The sequence below is a fragment of the Lynx canadensis genome, chromosome D2 (assembly GCF_007474595.2).
Source record: "Lynx canadensis isolate LIC74 chromosome D2, mLynCan4.pri.v2, whole genome shotgun sequence".
NCBI lineage: Eukaryota > Metazoa > Chordata > Mammalia > Carnivora > Felidae > Lynx > Lynx canadensis.
Window position 1 is genome coordinate 70,034,142 of NC_044313.2, and position 18,243 is coordinate 70,052,384.

At 46.5% G+C, this 18,243-nt stretch overlaps 1 protein-coding gene across 3 annotated transcripts in view; it reads left to right on the top strand.

Moving 5' to 3' along the window:
• The first annotated feature begins 4,081 nt into the window (after positions 1–4,081).
• The window catches only part of TRIM67 (tripartite motif containing 67), a 51,876-nt gene continuing 37,714 nt past the window's right edge, over positions 4,082–18,243 (top strand). Inside the window, exons 1-4 of one of the 3 annotated variants that reach the window (XM_030334843.1) lie at positions 4,082–4,221; positions 4,330–4,876; positions 4,909–4,913; positions 4,966–5,125. In XM_030334843.1, coding sequence (XP_030190703.1) covers positions 4,082–4,221; positions 4,330–4,876; positions 4,909–4,913; positions 4,966–5,125 — 852 coding nt within the window. Of the gene's footprint in view, positions 5,126–18,243 lie in introns of all 3 variants that reach the window. The other 2 variants (XM_030334842.1, XM_030334841.1) reach the window with 2 other exon arrangements.

Consider the following 18,243-nt stretch of genomic DNA (forward strand, 5'->3'; position numbering starts at 1 on the left):
GTGAGGGTGGAGCCCTCATGAGTGGGATTAGTACCCCTATAAGAGATGTGAGGGGTGCCTGGGTGGCTTAGTCGGTTAAGCATCTGACTTCGGCTCTGGTCATGATATCACAATCTGTGAGTTCGAGCCCATGTCAGGCGCTGTGCCGATAGCTCGGAGCCTGGAGCCTGCTTCGGATTCTGTGTCTCCCTCTCTCTCTCGGCCCCTCCCCCACTCGCACTCTGTCTCTCTGAAAAATAAAAACATAAAAACAAGAAGTGATAGCTTGCTCTCCCCACTTACATGTAAGGACGCAAAGAGAGAAGGTCGCAGTCTACACATGAGCATGGGAGCTATCACCAGATACCAAATCTGCCCGTGTCTTGATCTTGGACCTCCCAGCCCTACTTGCCTCACCCTCTACATGGCCCGAACTTTTTTTTAAGTTTATTAATTTATTTAGAGAGAGACAGAGATAGCACAAATAGCTAAGAGACAGAGAGAGAGAGGGAGAGAGAGAGAATCCCAAGCAGGCTCCAAGCTGCCAGCTATGGAGCCCGACGTGGGGCTTGAACTCGTGAACCATGAGATCATGACTTGAGCTGAAAACAAGAGTTGGTTGTCCAACCAATAGAGCCACCCAGGTGCTCCAGTGGCCCAGCCTTTGATAATATACTAGTGACTTGAAAAACTGGATAGGGCATTCAATCCTGGGATCAAATTTCTTCATGAGTCATTTTTATGAAATGGGGCATATTGTTATTAATAACTAATATACAGAGCCTTTTAGAACCAAAAGGAAATTTAAAGTTCAATGAATCCTATCCTTAAATTTTATAATCGAAGTAGACCGAGGATCAGAGATACTAAAGACTTTTCTACACACCTATGCACATGGCACCGTTGGGACTGAAAGAGGCCTTTTGATAGATAATTGTTGACAATTATTAGTAATTATGGTTCTATAGAGTGAAGTATTGGAACTGGTTGTATCACACGAGCTCATCTGAAGCAGCTATAGAATACCAATCTCCCAAGTGAGCAATGCCTTAGCAACACGCAGTAGAAGGCTAGGCTGATTTAGGTCATGGAATTGAGACGGTGGGGCCTGTGGTGTACACTCACAGGCGTATATTCCTGATGTATTACATGAGCTTCCTTCCCAAGAGAAACAAATTCATGCTCAACCTGAGTGACAGAGTTATTGAAATGGTGGGTCCTCTGTAGGGTAAGATTTGCATGCCCCTCCAGCAGTCATCCTCACACCACCCCCAACCAGTTTACCTGGGTCTGAAAATAACAAAGTAGATTAGGTCTCAGGGTTATGACTGCTTGGTGGGGGAGGAGGGGCTGCTCACAAAAGAACCGTAAGAGGTTATTACTCTCTTTGTAGTCACCAGGAAGCAGGGCTGGGCTGGGCTGGACTGGACTGAGCAATGACAATGCTAAAATCACCAGAAATGCATCTTCAAGTGCGTTCAGTCACCGATCTACCTATGCTCATGCCAACCATCCACGACCTGATACTGTAGCAACTTCCTTGAAGGCTTATCAAAGCGTTGCAGGCAGGATCCAGCTCATTGTGGCTTTATCTACAGAAGGCAGATGAGGACAGACTTGTCACCATCTGCCGCCTGGGGAGACTGATACCTGGTTAAATAATCGTTCTAAGCTCCCTGTCGCTGAAGGGAAGTCAAGTCCGGTCTCTTACTTCTGGGGTGCTCTATCTGGCACTAGGTTGGACTGCTCTTCAACCTTAAGACAACCTGGAAGCAGGCTGCTCAATAGGGGACAGAACAGAACTCAAAAGGCCTAGGATTTCAAAGCAGAAGGAGGCTATGCACTTTGCATTTAGGATTACTTCATTTAGCTCGAATACATAATTTGACCCATCTGACAGAGGTGGGATCCGAGACTAGGGAAGCTTAAGCAAGCTGCTCAAGATAGGACGACTGATCAGTTAGTTAAAGGGCCAACAATCCCAAAGTTCCGGGCGGGGCCACAAGGAGTACTGCGGAGAGTGTATCGCCACCCCGCTGCCCCAGCGGTGTACCCGCGAGTAATCCCTGTCCCTAAGGCAGCAAGCCGCAGGGCTGCAGCCTTTTCCTGCTGTGACCCGTCAGCCAGCTCAGCCCCCTCACCCGGTGACCCGCAGGCGCTGAGCCTCCACGCCTTGCTCTGTGGCGCCTATCTTGTCTTTGTTTGGAGTCCCGGAAAATCTGAGACCGGGGGCGGCGTGACTTCACTATTCATATCGCTTTTAAACAAACGATTTCCCAATGTGTGTCTGTTTCAAGGCTGCTGACACTTCCGTAGGCAGAGCCTGCCGCGCGGCGAGCCCTACCTTCTGCCTATCCCCACCCACCAAGCCCTCGGCCTCCCCCCACCGCGCTTCCCTCGGCAGCTGAGAGAGAACAGCGGAGCAGTCGAAACAGCCAGGGCCGCGGGTGGGAGGCTGTTCGCGTAGCTCGTGGCTGGCGTGGAGATCTCCCCATTCATAAAACTACCATCCCTGCTCGCTGAATTCCCGCCGGCCCCGCACCGCCCCACGCGCAGCAGGGTAGGGCTGGGCCCCGGGTGCTCGGTTCCGAGGGCCACGGGGCCTAACGCGGCTCGTTTTCGCGCTTCGCCATGAAGTCCCAATTTACAAATCCCATCTCGTGTCCTCGCTCAGTCTGTATGGACGACTGACATCGACCGCGGATGAGCGCTCTCGGTTGAAAGCAAGAGAGAAAATGGCTTGGGGTTCAATGCATAAATAGCACCTCACTCACCCTTTGACTTCAGGCTATCCGACATTTTGTGACTTGCATTTTTTGCTCTATCCTAGATTTAGGAAGCGCCTGTCAAACTATGCTACCTATTCATTTGTAAACAACTGGCTTTTTAGGTCCCTTTCTACCCTTTTACGGTGGTGGGTGGGAGCGCGGTAGTGGGCAAGAGAGATGATGGCAGGGGCGGGGCGGGGCGGGGCAGGGCGTTGTACTAATTTAAGATGCAATCTCCATCCAAATAATAGATTGTTATTAACAATGATCCTCTCCGCGAAACCCTTAAAATTGCCCCCTGACTCCCCTAGCAGCAAAAGGCGAGCCCTTATTCGCTGAGCTGACGCCTCCTCGGCTCCCCCCGCCCCCCACTACTCCTGCTCTGGAAATTACAACTCCTCAGCGCGCCGCGCGGGGAGGAGGAGGCGGCGGCGGCGGCGGCGGCGGCGGCAGGAAGGCGGGGAGGGGATTCCCGAGCCAGCCGGGCGCTCGCCCTCCGCCCGCCGGCTGCAGCGTCGCGCGGCCAAGGTCAGAGGCTCCGCCGCCGCAGCAGCAGCAGCAAACCAGATCAGCGGGTCAATCCTTGCCGCGGAGGGGAAAAGCCCCAGGGCGCATTTGGTTCGCACCAGCAGCCACCAGGGAGGGAGGCGAGAGAAGGTCTCCGAGCCTGCTGGGCCCCACCGAGACAGTCGCGGGCGCAGCGACCGGGCACGGCAGGTGGCCGCCTCTCAGTCTGCGCTCCTGGAGCTGGGGCGGCACTTTGAGCTCTGGGCGCTGTCCGTCGCCTCGTGGTGCTGAACCCAGCCCCACGGCCAAGGGGCCTGCTCACCCGCCTTCTCGCCTACTGATCGCTCCGATTGGGGCAGGACAGGGGCAAAAGGGAGCCCTTGGGCAGCTGCCCACTGGAGCCGAGGGGTTGAAACAGGAGAGCTAGGAAACGGCAGCCTGGCCGCTGCTCCTGATGTGCATAGGAGACGCGCGCTGCAGCCGGCGGCGGCGCTAGTGCTGATTCATCACCTAGAGCTCCTCACAGGCCATCGCGAGGGCAGCGGACTGACTCTGGACTCTGGCCGCAGGTTGAAGCCGCTGGCGCAGGAGCCCCGCGGGCAGGAGGTGAGGACCCTTTCCCTTCTCTTGCCCCCAGTCGTCCTAGGGCGGTGGCGCCAGGACACAGAGAGGGGCGTGCCCCCAGGCTGTGAAGTGGTCATGCCTGTGTAATGCCCTCGCCTGCAGTCTCTCCGGTGCTGACCACGCTTGGTCCCCTCCTCAGCCTGTCTCTGGAGCTTGGGCCGTTCCATCTCCCACCCTGAGCACCTCGGTCTGTTCGCGCCGCGATGGAGGAGGAGCTGAAGTGCCCCGTGTGCGGCTCCCTGTTTCGGGAGCCCATCATCTTGCCCTGTTCCCACAACGTCTGCCTTCCTTGCGCTCGTACCATTGCCGTGCAGACCCCGGACGGTGAGCCGCACCTGCCCCAGCCGCTCCTGCACTCCCGGGGCTCGGGGCTACCCGCCGGCGCCGCCGCGGCACCCCCTCTGGACCACGACGCGGCGGCTGGCCCGGCCTGCAGCGGCGGAGGCGGGAGCGCAGCTGGCGGCCTGGGCGGCGGTGCGGGCGGTGGCGGGGACCACGCGGACAAGCTGAGCTTGTACAGCGAGACAGACAGCGGTTATGGTTCCTACACGCCGAGCCTCAAGTCCCCCAACGGGGTTCGCGTGCTGCCCATGGTGCCCGCGCCGCCAGGCTCCTCGGCCGCCGCGGCCCGGGGTGCCGCCTGCTCTTCGCTGTCCTCGTCCTCTTCAAGCTCCATCACGTGCCCGCAGTGCCACCGCAGCGCTTCCCTGGACCACCGAGGCCTCCGCGGCTTCCAGCGTAACCGGCTGCTCGAGGCCATCGTGCAGCGGTACCAGCAGGGCCGCGGGGCCGCGCAGGGGGCGTCCGCAGCCTCTGCAGTGGCCATCTGCCAGTTGTGCGACCGCACCCCGCCGGAGCCGGCTGCCACGCTATGCGAGCAGTGCGACGTCCTCTACTGCGCTGCTTGCCAGCTCAAATGCCATCCATCCCGGGGACCCTTCGCTAAGCATCGCCTGGTGCAGCCGCCGCCGCCACCCGCGCCGGGGGAGGCAGCCTCAGCATCCCCGGGCGCGGCCCAGGGCGCCCCCAGCGGAGGTGGCGGCTGCAAGAGTCCGGGGGGTGCGGGGGCTGGAGCGGCGGGGGGCAGCGCCGCCCGCAAGTTCCCTACGTGCCCCGAACACGAAATGGAGAACTACAGCATGTACTGCGTGAGCTGCAGAACCCCGGTGTGCTATCTGTGCCTGGAGGAGGGCCGTCATGGCAAGCACGAGGTGAAGCCGCTGGGAGCCATGTGGAAACAGCACAAGGTGAGTGCAGGGCGCGCTAGCGTGGGATCACGGGTGCAAAGAGGGTGGGAGGAGAAAGGCTCCTGGTCTCTTCCCTGGAGAGTTGGCAGAGGCAGGGATTACTTTGTTCACTCCCTCATTCCCTCATCAGTCATTTGACAAACACTTAAATGAATCCAAGTACTCTGAATTGGGTGTCAGAATGGGAAAGTCAGGGAAAGAGGACTTATTCGGTGCCCTTCCCCTGAGACTGTATGATTCTACACAAAGGGCACCCATAATGCAGAAACAGGGCTTTTTTCATTCCCAAAGTTGACTAATAAATTACCCTGACGGCCCCTTCGGTTTTATGGCATCCAGGGCCCTCTTCCTCCATGGAAAAAGATTTTTTAAGTACAGATGTTCCCACCTGCTTGCAGGAAATTGCAAGGCAGGGAGGATTCTTTCCGAGCCCTCAGTGAAGGGACACGCTATTTCCTACAGAGCAGAACTCCCCTCTGCTACCAGAACAGAAATTTGCCTACTGTTTCAAGGAGTCTCTAGCACTTTCTACCCCCAGAGTGCCTCTCAGCCAAGAGGGAAGATATAATTGCTCATGGGCTTTATTTGAGAATTTGGCGGTGCGCCCTCTTAAGAAAGGAGCATCATTTCCCCCCAGAGACTTTCTCTTCCTGGGACTCTGTCACTCATGCTGGTGGGAGTGTGGTGGCCCTGCAGAGCAAGCCACCCTTCCCTCTGCAAGCTGCTGCAAACCTTCTTCCCCTGCGACTGGCCTGGGGGTGCCACCTCCCAAGTGAAAATGGAACAGCCTCTAAGTGCCAGTTCACGGTTGCCAGTGTGTCTTCCTGTCTGACACTGGGCAAGAGAATCCTCAAAATCAGGTCATGCCCTTGTTCAGGCCCCCAGGCAAGAGTGGGTTCAACTCTTCTAATGAACATTGACCTTAATTTCCTATCCAAAGGCCAAGCCAAGCAGCTGGACTCAGGGGCACCGAAGGTCAGTGATTCTGGTCTGGCAGAGTTAGAGTCCCTGCTGGATGACCCCAACTACACCTGCACATTTGGACACTTGTCATTCAATATCCTCTTTCCAGTAAATTCTCACTCCACAAAGAGGCAGGAGGTCTTAAGTTCCCAACAGAATTATGTATTCTGCTTGAGGAGGAAAGACACAGGAAATTAATCAATTTGCCATGGTTACCTTGTATCATCCAACTGGAAATGGACAGAAAAGGTAGCATACATGAGAGAAGGGACTAACTATTCCTATTATAGATTTATTATAGTCACAATAAGTAACTATTAACTATATAATTTCATCTGCTGCAATGAGTGTGCTATTATTGTTATTTAACATTTTCAAATCAGAAAATTAGAAAAGGAATGGGGAAAACTTTAGAAATCCCCCTTGGAGATGGAAATTTGCAGAAGAGGCATCATGTCACAAATAAAACTTTTGCAAAGAGGGTGTGATCAGTTACCAAGACAAGAAGTATAGGTTCACATTTCAGATGTCACAAGCTGTTAAATTTTCACAGTCTTGAAGGCTAGAAATAATTCTAGGTATTGCCACCCAAATCTTTAGACTTAGTGAAGAGTGGAAACCAACATGAATTGAGATTTTTTTTAAATTAATCTTTTAAAAATTTTTTTAAATTTATTTATTTTAAAAATCTTTTTTAAAAATTTATTTATTTTGACAGGGAGAAAGAGGGTGTGAGTGGGGGAGGGGCAGAGAGAGAGAGAGAGAGAGAGAGAGAGAGAGAGAGAATCCCAAGCAGGCTCTACACTATCCGTGTAGAGCCTGGCATGGGCTCAAACCCACAGACCGTGAGATCATGACCTGAATTGAAATCAAGAGTCAGATGCTTAACCGATCGAGCCACCCAGGCTCCCCCAGATGAATGTGCAGTCTTAAAAGAGATTAAGACTCTTGCCAGGAAAAGTGAGTTAGATAATGAGCTATGGTTTCCAGAACCTCTTAGTTCTTGCAGAAAAAATCATTAGTCATCCTTCCCTTGATGTCCACAGCACTTTTATAACATTTCTAACCTCAACCAACAATGCACAGTTATGAGAAAATACGGAAAGCACACGTGAAATTGGCTCAACGGACTGGGAAAGTTATCTATGGAAAACACAACTATGCAGAATCTGGTGTGTCAGATTCACAGCTTCACAAATCTAGAAGGAATGGTGGGAGATACTTTTGTGAAACCCCATTTCCAAGAATGAATAGAAGTTCTCCTGTTCTCTTTCAGCAGGTACTGGTTTTCTAAAGAAAGGAAAATTATTGAGTGCTTGTGATGAGCAGCTCACTGAAGGGCATGGGATCAAAGGAAAAGATAAATGAGGAAGCACAGGTGGAACCTTTGGTCTTGCTTTGTGGTCAGGCATGTAGACCTCCACTGTGAGAGTGGCTTTTTTTTTTAAGTTTATTTATTTATTTGGTGGGGGGGGGTGCAGAGAGAGAGGGAGAGAGAGAGAGACTCTCAGCAGGCTCCACACTGTCAACACAGAGCCCATCGCAGGGCTGGATCCCACATCCGTCCTCAAGATCACGAACTGAGCTGATATCAAGAGTTGGGCGCTCAACCGACTGAGCCCCCCCAGGTGCCCTGGTAGCTACCTTTGAAAGAGAAACTGGAACACTCAATTTCACAGTCCCACTGGGGCAGTTTAAGTTCTTCAGTAAAACTTAAAGTCTCTGTTGTTGTTATCATCCAAAAATCCCAGCCGCCATGACAAAGGCTTGCTGCCCTACCAGAACTAGACATGGGACGGAAACATTTCCCTAACACTCCTGTGACTGCAGAAGCCTTCATTTAAGCCCTGCTCTAATTCCTCCCAAGCATGACCAGAACTTGCCATCTAATTAGTGACTCTTTAGCAAAGAGAAATGTAAGTGACACTGAAATCTATTTTAAAACGAGATTGATTATCACCTTTTGAAAACAGTGTAAAAACTTTAGGTGTTGGCTCAACACATTTTTATGTATTGAAGTATACTTGACATACAATATTCTATTAGCTTCACACGTACAAGTTAGTGATTGGACATTTATATACATTGCGAAAACTGACCACCATAATAGGTCTAATCTCCACCTGTCCCCGTAGAAACTTAATACAATGTTATTGACTGTATTCCCCATGCTGTACATTGCATCCCCATGACTTGGTTTTTGTATAACTGAAAGTTTGTGTGTCTTGATCTTCTTCACCCATTCACACCACCCCCCTTTTGAACCCCTTTCCCTCTGGCCACCACCACTCTATTCTCTGTATCTATCAGTGTGGGTGTTGTTTTGTCTATTTGTTTGTCTTTTTTTTTTTTAGATTCCACTTATAAGTGAAATCATGTGGTATTTCTCTTTCTCTGACTTATTTCACTTAGCACAATAACCTCAAGGTCCATCCATGTTGTCACAGGTGGCAAGATATTGTTCTTTTTTATGGCTCAGTAATAAGAGAGAGAGAGAGAGAGAGAGAGAGAGACCGCCTCTTCTTTATCCATTTATCTATTGATGAATGTTTAGGTTGTTTCCATATCTTGGCTATTGTAGCACTTTTTAGATGATTCTTCCAGAAAAGTGTTCATCCTTTGGAAGACACGTTAATGTAAAGAAACAATGTGTGGGGAAAGATAGGACAAAGGAAGGGAAGCTTTCTAGGAGAGCTTTTGTCTTTCTGCGTATTGAATATGGAATTCTAATTTTCCTGAAGCCAGGGGAAAAGGATTGTTGAAAGCTGTGTCTCTTCCCTAGACAGACACGTCATGGACTATCAACAAGTCCATCTGTAACTCCTACTGGGTGCCAATGGTCAACGCTAAATTATCATCGGTAGAAGTTGATTCCTGAACTGAGGTATAAAATGCTAGATGAACCCTTCTTTAGAAGTCTTTGAAGATCCCGGGAAAATAAGAGAGTACTAAAACAAAATCTCGTTGAGACCCCAGGATTACTGTTCCTAATGAGTCAGCACTTCACAAGAGCAAAGGAAGGGATGACGAGGCCTAGAAATCTCAGGGAAAACAAGACTTCAGGCTACTCTCATGTCTTGAGGTTCTGCCAGAGGGCACTTGACTTCTCAGCACCCTGTTCCTACCTGATTTTATTTTTATAAAAGGGATAAGGAAAGGCTTTTAGCCTTTAAAGTCCGAGTGTAAAGGCTTCCTCCATTAAAAGAAATAACACATAAATAACAAAGGCAGAACATGTCATTGTAGCTGAACTATGATCATTAGTACACTTATTTGAATATTGGCAGAATTTTATAACACAAGTGACCAATGCTCATTGTTAAGACTTAGAATTACAAATCTAGAATTGTAAGAAAAGAAATAGCCCTAAATCCCAATTTGGAGAGAAAAAAAATTTCTAATGTTTTAGGTTTTCCTTGTAGAATTCTATCATATATTTATTTTGTGTCCTTTTTTCATTAATCATACAATATAAATATCTTTTCTGTCAATTAATGTACATCATTTTTGATACAGCACGCCATTGCTGCATAAAGATTTAGTATTTTACTTGAGCCACACCTTAGTGCTGGACTTTAGGTTGTTTTCAGTCTATGCCTATACTCTTAATTATTTAAATCTATGCCTATACTCTTAATTATTTCCTTACGTTACATTTCTAAACATGGAGTTACTATGTGAAAACATACCTGGCTTTAAGATATTTGATTAATGTGGGGCGCCTGGGTGGCTCAGTCCGTTGAGTGTCCGACTTCAGCTCAGGTCATGATTGCACAGCTTGTGAGTTCAAGCCCCACATCAGGCTCTGTGCTGACAGCTCAGAACCTGGAGCCTGCTTCGCATTCCGTCTCCCTCTCTCTCTGCCCCTCCCCCACTCATGCTCTGTCTCTCTCAAAAATAAACACTAAAAAAAATTTTTTTAAAGAAATCCTATATATAAAAAAAAGATATTTGGTTAATGTTACCAAATAAAAAATTTTTTTAAAGAAATCCTATATATAAAAAAAAGATATTTGGGGCGCCTGGGTGGCGCAGTCGGTTAAGCGTCCGACTTCAGCCAGGTCACGATCTCGCGGTCCGTGAGTTCGAGCCCCGCGTCAGGCTCTGGGCTGATGGCTCAGAGCCTGGAGCCTGTTTCCGATTCTGTGTCTCCCTCTCTCTCTGCCCCTCCCCCGTTCATGCTCTGTCTCTCTCTGTCCCAAAAATAAATAAACGTTAAAAAAAAAAAAAATTTAAAAAAAAATAAAAAAAAATAAAAAAAAATAAAAAAAAAAAGATATTTGATTAATGTTACCAAATAAAAAAAAAAATTTTAAAGAAATCCTATATATAAAAAAAAGATATTTGATTAATGTTACCAAATAAAAAAATTTTTTTAAAGACATCCTATATATAAAAAAAAGATATTTGATTAATGTTACCAAATTACCTTTCATAAAGGTTATACTCATTTTATCCCAAGAGAAAAAATTATGTAAATAATAAAAAAGTCATGTAGAGAGGGACCATGGTGGGGCAGGAAAAAGGTGGATTATTTTGTGTCTAGTAATTACTACTTGCTATTTTCATCACATTATTGATAGAATTATTTTTAAAAAGAAGATTACAAATACAGTAAAATCTTGGATTGCGAGTAACTTGTTCTGCGAGTGTTCCGCAAGATGAGCAAACATTTTTAATAAATTTTAACTTGATAAGAAAGCAACATCTTGCAATACGAGTTGTACGTGATGCTGAATGTCACATGATCACAACTGAGCCAACGGCTCTTGAAATTCACATTGATATATGAGTGATTTGGATTACAAGCAGATTTCCGGAACAAATTATGCTTGCAAACCAAGGTTTTACCATATGTAGAATTTTAAAATTTTTTTAAGGTTTATTCATTTTTCAGAGACAGACAGAGCGTGAGTGGGGGAGGGGCAGAGAGAGAGGGAGACACAGAATCCGAAACAGGCTCCAGGCTCTGAGCTGTCAGCACAGAGCCCGACATGGGGCCGAACTCACAGACTGCGAGATCATGACCTGAGCTGAAGTCGGACACTCAACTGACTGAGCCACCCAGGTGCCCCCATATGTAGAATTTTAGATCCCTAACTACTAGTTGGGGATCTGCCTTCTCTCAAAACTTGGTTTGATCTGCATGGCTGTTGTCCAAATAGCCCTCTTGATCTTGAAGGCCTATGAAAAGACCAGGCCTTGAGGGCCCACCTAGGGCACTTTAGGGTGGGGTTGGGTGGGGAGAAAGAGTTCAGTAGAGAGAAGTGCTTGGCAAAATCCTTTGGGGAGGTCTGAGTTCTATTACTCTATAGCTGATTGCTGCACAAGAGCTGAGCTGCCTGTTCTAAGCCAACTGCTACTGAGTGAAAATGCATCAGTGTCATCAGAGCATGTGGCATGGAAACATGTGCAATCTGAGAGAAAGTCTGGATTAAAAAAAAAAAAAAAGAAGCATGCGCAAGCAGGGGAGGGGCAGAGAGAGAGGGGAGACACAGAATCTGAAGCAAGCTCCCGGTTCCCAGCTGTCAGCACAGAGCCCCTCCTGGGGCTCGAACTCACGAACCATGAGCCAAAGTCAGACACTTAACCAACTGAGGCACCCAGGCACCCCAGAAAGTCTGGATTTTCGAGAAGCTGAATCTTTCACCAACTCTAAAGTTCTGAGAAATGTACTGTAGGCTGGCTTCTGTTCCATGTGCCCCAGGCCAGCTAAGAACCAATGGCTAATCTGTTTAGACTTCTGGAAACATGAGTTCACTCTGATAACTAGAGACCACCATGTCTTCTCAAACCACCCTCCATGTTCACATCACCACTGTCTTCAAAGACACCTGGGCTATAGTCCTGCTCTTTTCTTGGATTTAATCCCAAGCAGGTTGGTGATTTCAGAACAATTACTCGAAAGAACCCTTATGTTAACAACCTTTGAAATATATGCTTTCCTCATCACTCCACACATTTGGAAAACAGAAGTGGGTTTCAGAGAAGAAGGCAAAAATCCATAAGCTTGAACTGCTTTCTTTGAAGGCTGTTTATAGAGATAGGAGTACTTAGAATTTAGGAAGACCTTAAAGAATGTGAAAGGACATTGCTAGCGATAAATAGATTTCATACTGTGTGCTATGGTAGTCATTCCATGGCTGAGGTGTTGTATTTTTAGCCTGCACTGGGAGGTATGGATGGATATTTATGGTGGGTGGATATTCATGGTGATGGGACTTTAGCTGTGGATGTCAACAACGTGGAATATTCCAGAGGGGAGCTTATCGCTTCCTCTCTGAGGCAGACTAGGGAGAGGGTTGACAAACTGTAGCCCACCATCTGTTTTTGTGAATAAACTTTTACTGGAACTGAGCCATGCTTGTTGGTTTACATATTGCCCATGGCTGCATTTGGCTACAGTTACTGTTGGGGAGAGTTGAGTGGCTCCAACAGAGACCTGTGGCTTGCAGAGCCGAAACTATTTACCATCTGGTCCTTTGTGGAAAAAAGCGTGCTGACCTCTAGACAAGGACCTGCGACCACAGTGTGGTCTGCTGAGCAGCAAGCAGCAATGGCAATACCCAGGAGCTTGTTGGAAATGCCACAGTCTTAATGAGTCCAGATTTGAATGTTAACAACATCCCGTGTTGATTTGTGTGTACTTCAAAGTTTGAAAAACCCTGATGGGAATGCTTTCTGGGCTTCAGGGCACTGGGCCCATCATTCTAACTGTGCAAGTCGTTTGAGAAGTGGGGTGCCCCCTCAAGCCTGAAGCTGATAGTCAGTAAGTGGACTCTAGGGAGTCTAAGCAGATTGAACCAGAGAGCCTTACTTAATTACTCTGGCACCAGACAGAATCTTTACGTTCAGCAAATTCTGGGTGCTGGGAGACATTTCAGTGTTCGAAGAACACCTGGCCCGGAGGGGCAGGAATCTCTGAGGGGTGGAGGCGTGTGCAAAGCTGAGCCTTCCTGGGCTCAAGCGTAGGTATCACAGGACAAGGGAACGCTGGACAAATGCTCTTTGCTGCTTCCCTGGGATTGAACAGAAATGGATTTACTGTTTGTATCTCTGGATTTCCTTTGGGTTGGTGACTTAGTTGTTCTGTAAAGAAGCAAAGAGAGTCTTTCTCCACTCTTTAGCCAGGTTTGAAGGGCCTGCCCAGGGAATGGTGGAGTTTGGAAGTATCAAAACCATGGAACCTAAGGGACAAGGGAAAATCCAGGCAGAGATGGGGGGGGCGGGTATGAATTCACCCTTCCCTGCTTGCAATTTCCTCTTGCAAAGCAAGAGCTGTGCAGGATTTTAAGTGTTTCATTCCTAGAATAGACTGTTTCCGGCAGACGTGGTGAATTCCAGCCTCCTCATTTTGCAGATGAGGAACTTGAGGCCCAGGGGCTTGCTATTGTTGCACAGCAAGTTGTGAAATGATTTCGTAAAAAGATGATCCTTTCAATCTCTTCACTGTACCTTTTGATTAACTACAAAATGTAACAGAATGCTGTGTATGTATCTGAACAAAAACAGATGTGTATGGCATCACTGAGAGAGTAATTGTGAATGGAAGAAATATTCTAAAAAGTAGGGACAGAGATTGGGCATGGCCTCTCTTTCATTCAACTGCAATGGGGCAGCATATGTGGAGGAGACAAAGCATCCTGTTTAGAATAAATAGGATGAAAGAATTTGAGGGCTGGAGGGAATATAACAGATCACATAGCACCGCCTCTCTATTTTCCAGGTGGCTGTAGAGGGGTTAAGTGGTTTGGAGGCGAGAGTAGGGAACGGTCCAGAAGGGACAGGAACGGTGAGGTGGGGCTAGTGAGCTCAAGAGTGTGGAAGAGGTCTAAGTGACAGAGATAGCAGAATGGAACACTGGCACCTGCCAGAAGACGGGGCCTTGGTCACATGTCGTTTGAAAAATCTGTTCAGACAGGACATTGTTTTTGTTTGTTTGTTTTAAGATATATATATATATATATATATATATATATATATATTTTATTTTTTAGAGAGTGAGTGCAAGTGGGGGAGGGTCAGAGGGGGAGAGAGAGAGAGAGACAGAGAGAGTGAGAGAGAGAAAGAGAGAATTTTAAGCAGGCTTCATGCTCAGTGCAGAGCCCAACTTGGGGCTTGATCCCACAACGCTGGGATCATGACCTGAGCTGAAATCAAGAGTCCGATGTTCGACCAACTGAGCCACCCAGGCACCCCAGACAATACATAGTTGTTGGTTTTTTTTATGTTTGTTGTTTATTTATTTATTTAGAGAGAGAGAAAGAATGAGAGAGGCAGAGAATCCCAAGAAGGCTCTGTGCTGACAGCACAGAGCCCAACAGGGGGCTCCATCCCATGAACAGTAAAATCATGACCTGACCTGAAACCAAGAGTCAGATGCTTAACCTACTGAGCCACCCAGGCACCCACAGACAGTACATAGTTTTTAAAAATGAGGTCAAGGCTGTGTTAAGAAATGTAAGCAAATGTTGTCCAATCTCTTAATTCTTATTAATTGTTGGATTCTAGGTGGTAGTAATAAAGGCTGGAAACCAATAAAATATGAATAATCAGAAATGAGAAGCCTCTTAAAATGAAAACTGTGGCTTATCATCATTCAATGAATTATGTGTTGCCATATGGTTGGCTTTGCCTATCAGCTGAGCGGTATACCCACATAACTAAAAGTGATCTCTAGTACTTAACTATGGATAACTAAAAGCTGGTGGATGCCTCTTGACCATTAAGTCCTTTTTCTGAGCTTATGCCTCTAATAAGTATTTATTCTTCAATTCAACTAATTACTTCTTCAGTCAACAAGTAGATTGTGAATGTCTAAATCATACCAGGCACCATTCTAAACACCAAGGCTACAGAAGGGTGTGCTCTCTTCTCACAAAAAGCATAAATGTAGTCCCAAGAAAAGGAAGATCAACAAGTGTACAAATAAATAAATTTCTAATATTAGATGATTTCTTAGTGGATATCAGAAATTATCTGATATCAGAAATTATCTGATATCCACTAAGATGGAAGTAAAATAATGTGATTAAAAAAAAAAAAACTTGGTGGACTTCTTTGGGGGGGAAGATGGAAAAAGCAAGACTTGAAAACCGGATGAGATGTGGCCAGCCCTGCCCAGTTCTGAAAGTAGCATATTTCATAGGGAAAACAAGAACCAAGAACCAGAGGTGGAAGGTGCCCAGTGTGTTTGTAGGACAGAAATGGGCCCCTGTGTTTGGAGTATAAGAAAGATGAATAAGTGGCAGAAGCAGAAAGATAGGCAGGGTCTGGAGGACACAGGACCTGGCAGCCACAGGAAACAGGTTGGATTTTATGGTAAATGAATGCAGTGGGAGACTGCCAGAGACCTTCAAGCTTGGAAGTGATGTTTTTTTTTAAATATCATTTTTTGACTGCTGTTTGCAAAATGCATAGTAGGGGGACAAGAATAGAGGCAGGAAGACAAATTGGAGGTGATTGCAGTAGTCTGGGCTACTTTAATTGGGAGAGAGGCAGCAGTGATGGAGAGAAGTTTATATATTCATGTCCCGCTTGGAATTCTCTGAGCTTCTTGGATTTGTGGTCTGATGTCTTTTATTATTTTGGGAAAATTCTCTTCTGTTGTCTCTTTAGATAATTTTTTTGCTCTGCTCTCTCTCTCTTGTCCTTTTTTTAAAAATTCTTTTTACCATTTATTCATTTTTGAGAGACAAACAGAGTACAAGCAGGGGAGGGGCAGAGAGAGAAGGAGAACACAGAATCCAAAGCAGGTTCCAAGCTCCGAACTGTCAGCACAGAGCCTGACGTGGTGCTTGAACTCATGAGCTGTGAGATCATGACCTGAGCCAAAGTCGAATACCCATCCGACTGAGCCACCCAGGAGCCCCTCTCTTGTCCTTTTGGAGTTCCAATAACATATATGTTAGATTGTTTGATATCATCCTACAGTTCTTGGATGCTCTGTTCTTTTTTCTTTAATCATTTTTCTTGTCTCTTTGTGTTATAGTTTCAATAATTTCTATTGACTATTCTTCAAACTCACTGATTCTTTCCTAGACCGTGTCCTGTCAACTGATTAGCTTATTTCCAGATTTCCTCTGCATTTTCTTAGTTGTCTTGTCCCTTCTCCAGCAGTAGGAAGCTTCAAATAGTCTGGACCCATGACTGTTTTCTGCGTATCCCCCAGAAACATAGGGTTTTTCTCTTTCCCTTTCTCCAGCCATAAGAGGTCTTCACCTTATTCAGAGCAATGAGGTAGAAGGACAGGAGTTGCTGTCTGTCCTCAGTGGCTTAGGATTTTGTTCTGGATGGAAGAAGGATCCCAGTGGAGCTTTGTACTTCCCTGTAGTGATTGTCACATTCCTCCTTCAACGCAACTTCTGGGGTGCAGAAGTTTCCCTTTTTTAATCTAATGATCACTTTAGATTATGTAACTAATCAGGTTCCCTTTTCTCTTCAGCTGTCAAAATGTCTAGAGCCAAATATTTGATACATACATAATAGATTTAATTATGTTACGGATTCCAAGCTTTATTTCTGGCTCCATTTATGTCCTCACCCTTCTTTTTCTCTCGTTTAAGTGATGCACTATTGAATTCTATAGCCCCTTGCAAACTGCCTTAAATACCTTTTGAAATAGATTAATAAAGAATAGGCAAACAGTGGCCTACTTGAGTCAAACCAAAAAGAATAAGAAACCTCATTAAGATAGTATCCTACTTCTGAGCAGTGCTCAGTCACTGCTAAAGAAATGCTGCTTGAAAACATTCAGTTCAGGGAACAGGGATCTTCCCAGTCACTGGGACATGTGGCTTCTCCCTTTCAGTCCTATGTAATAAAGAGACTCCAAAACGACTGCCTGCTCTAGACAATAGATCATTCACCCTATTTCACATTCTTCATGGGAACAACACCATATACCATTTGTTTGGAGGGTGTGATTACTACCTCTCAAATTGGCTTCCTTTCCAAGTGTTTGCAGCTTATCACTGATGAATGTGTGTCCTCCTTACAGTCCAATCTAGCAGGGGCCACACCTGTAGCTTTTAGGGAATACGAAGATGCACAAAGGGGCAAGCCAGGGCACATTAAAGTCAAGAAGATCCTGCTGGGAGTAGTAGTGTCAGGAACTGTGAGACGTTTGAAATTTTAGCCTATGTACAAGCTCTCGAATCCAGTTACTACAATTTCATGCATGAAGGCAGAAGACATGAGACTCGAGGCAGAGATGAAGAACAATTTATCACTCCCAGCAATAGCAGTAGTCAGAGTATCGATCAGTATATCTGTGCCAATTCCCTGAGCCGCGATTCACCCTGGGTTGTATGCAGAGGGCCAGATCCACCTGCACACATAGTAGGTTGCATCACAAGACAGGAAGCGTGAACTTAGAGAGCCCAAATCTTTTATAAAGGGCAGTTATCATGGGGCACTTTGCTCCAGAGAGAAATAGCTCTCTAGTTTCCAAGATTGTTGTCTCTACAAACATTCTTGGAAAGACTGTCCAGAAAAAAAGAGTAATCAGTACTTCATGGTCAGACTTGCAGAAATGTGTGAGACCCACAGAAAAATGTATTCCAACAGGATTAAAAAAAAAATTTAATAGTTCCTCGAGTGATTCCACCTCATGGGCTTCATGGGAAGTTACACAGGCCCCTCTGGTGCCCAAAGCTTCTTTTCAGTTCAGGTACGCAGGCCTCAGAGCCACCTGGGTAAAGCAGGAAGGATTCATGCTGTTATCTGTCACGTTTCTTGCTCCTTTAGGGTTTGTCAGGTGTCATGATGGTGGTGGTGAGGGAATCTGTGTAATGGAGCCCAAATAATGTTATGAGTTAACATTGCACAGTTAAGGTAGCTTTCGTTCCTGAGTCTATTCATGTTTCCTCTAGCATATGAATGACAACAAACATCATTTCATGGCTCTGTATTATCTAATCAAAACATTCCATTGGATAAGCATTTGTTGGGCACCTACTGTAATTCACAGGCTGTGCTGGGGACTGGGGATACGCATAAAACAGGCCACAGGAGAGCTCAGCGCCAACTGGAGAAGAAGGATCATTTGATAATGTTGTTCTATGTACAACCTTATGTGCATAGAATTAATATTAAACAGTAGAACAGATGGGGTGCCTGGGTGGCTCAGTGGGTTAAGCATCCAGCTCTTGATT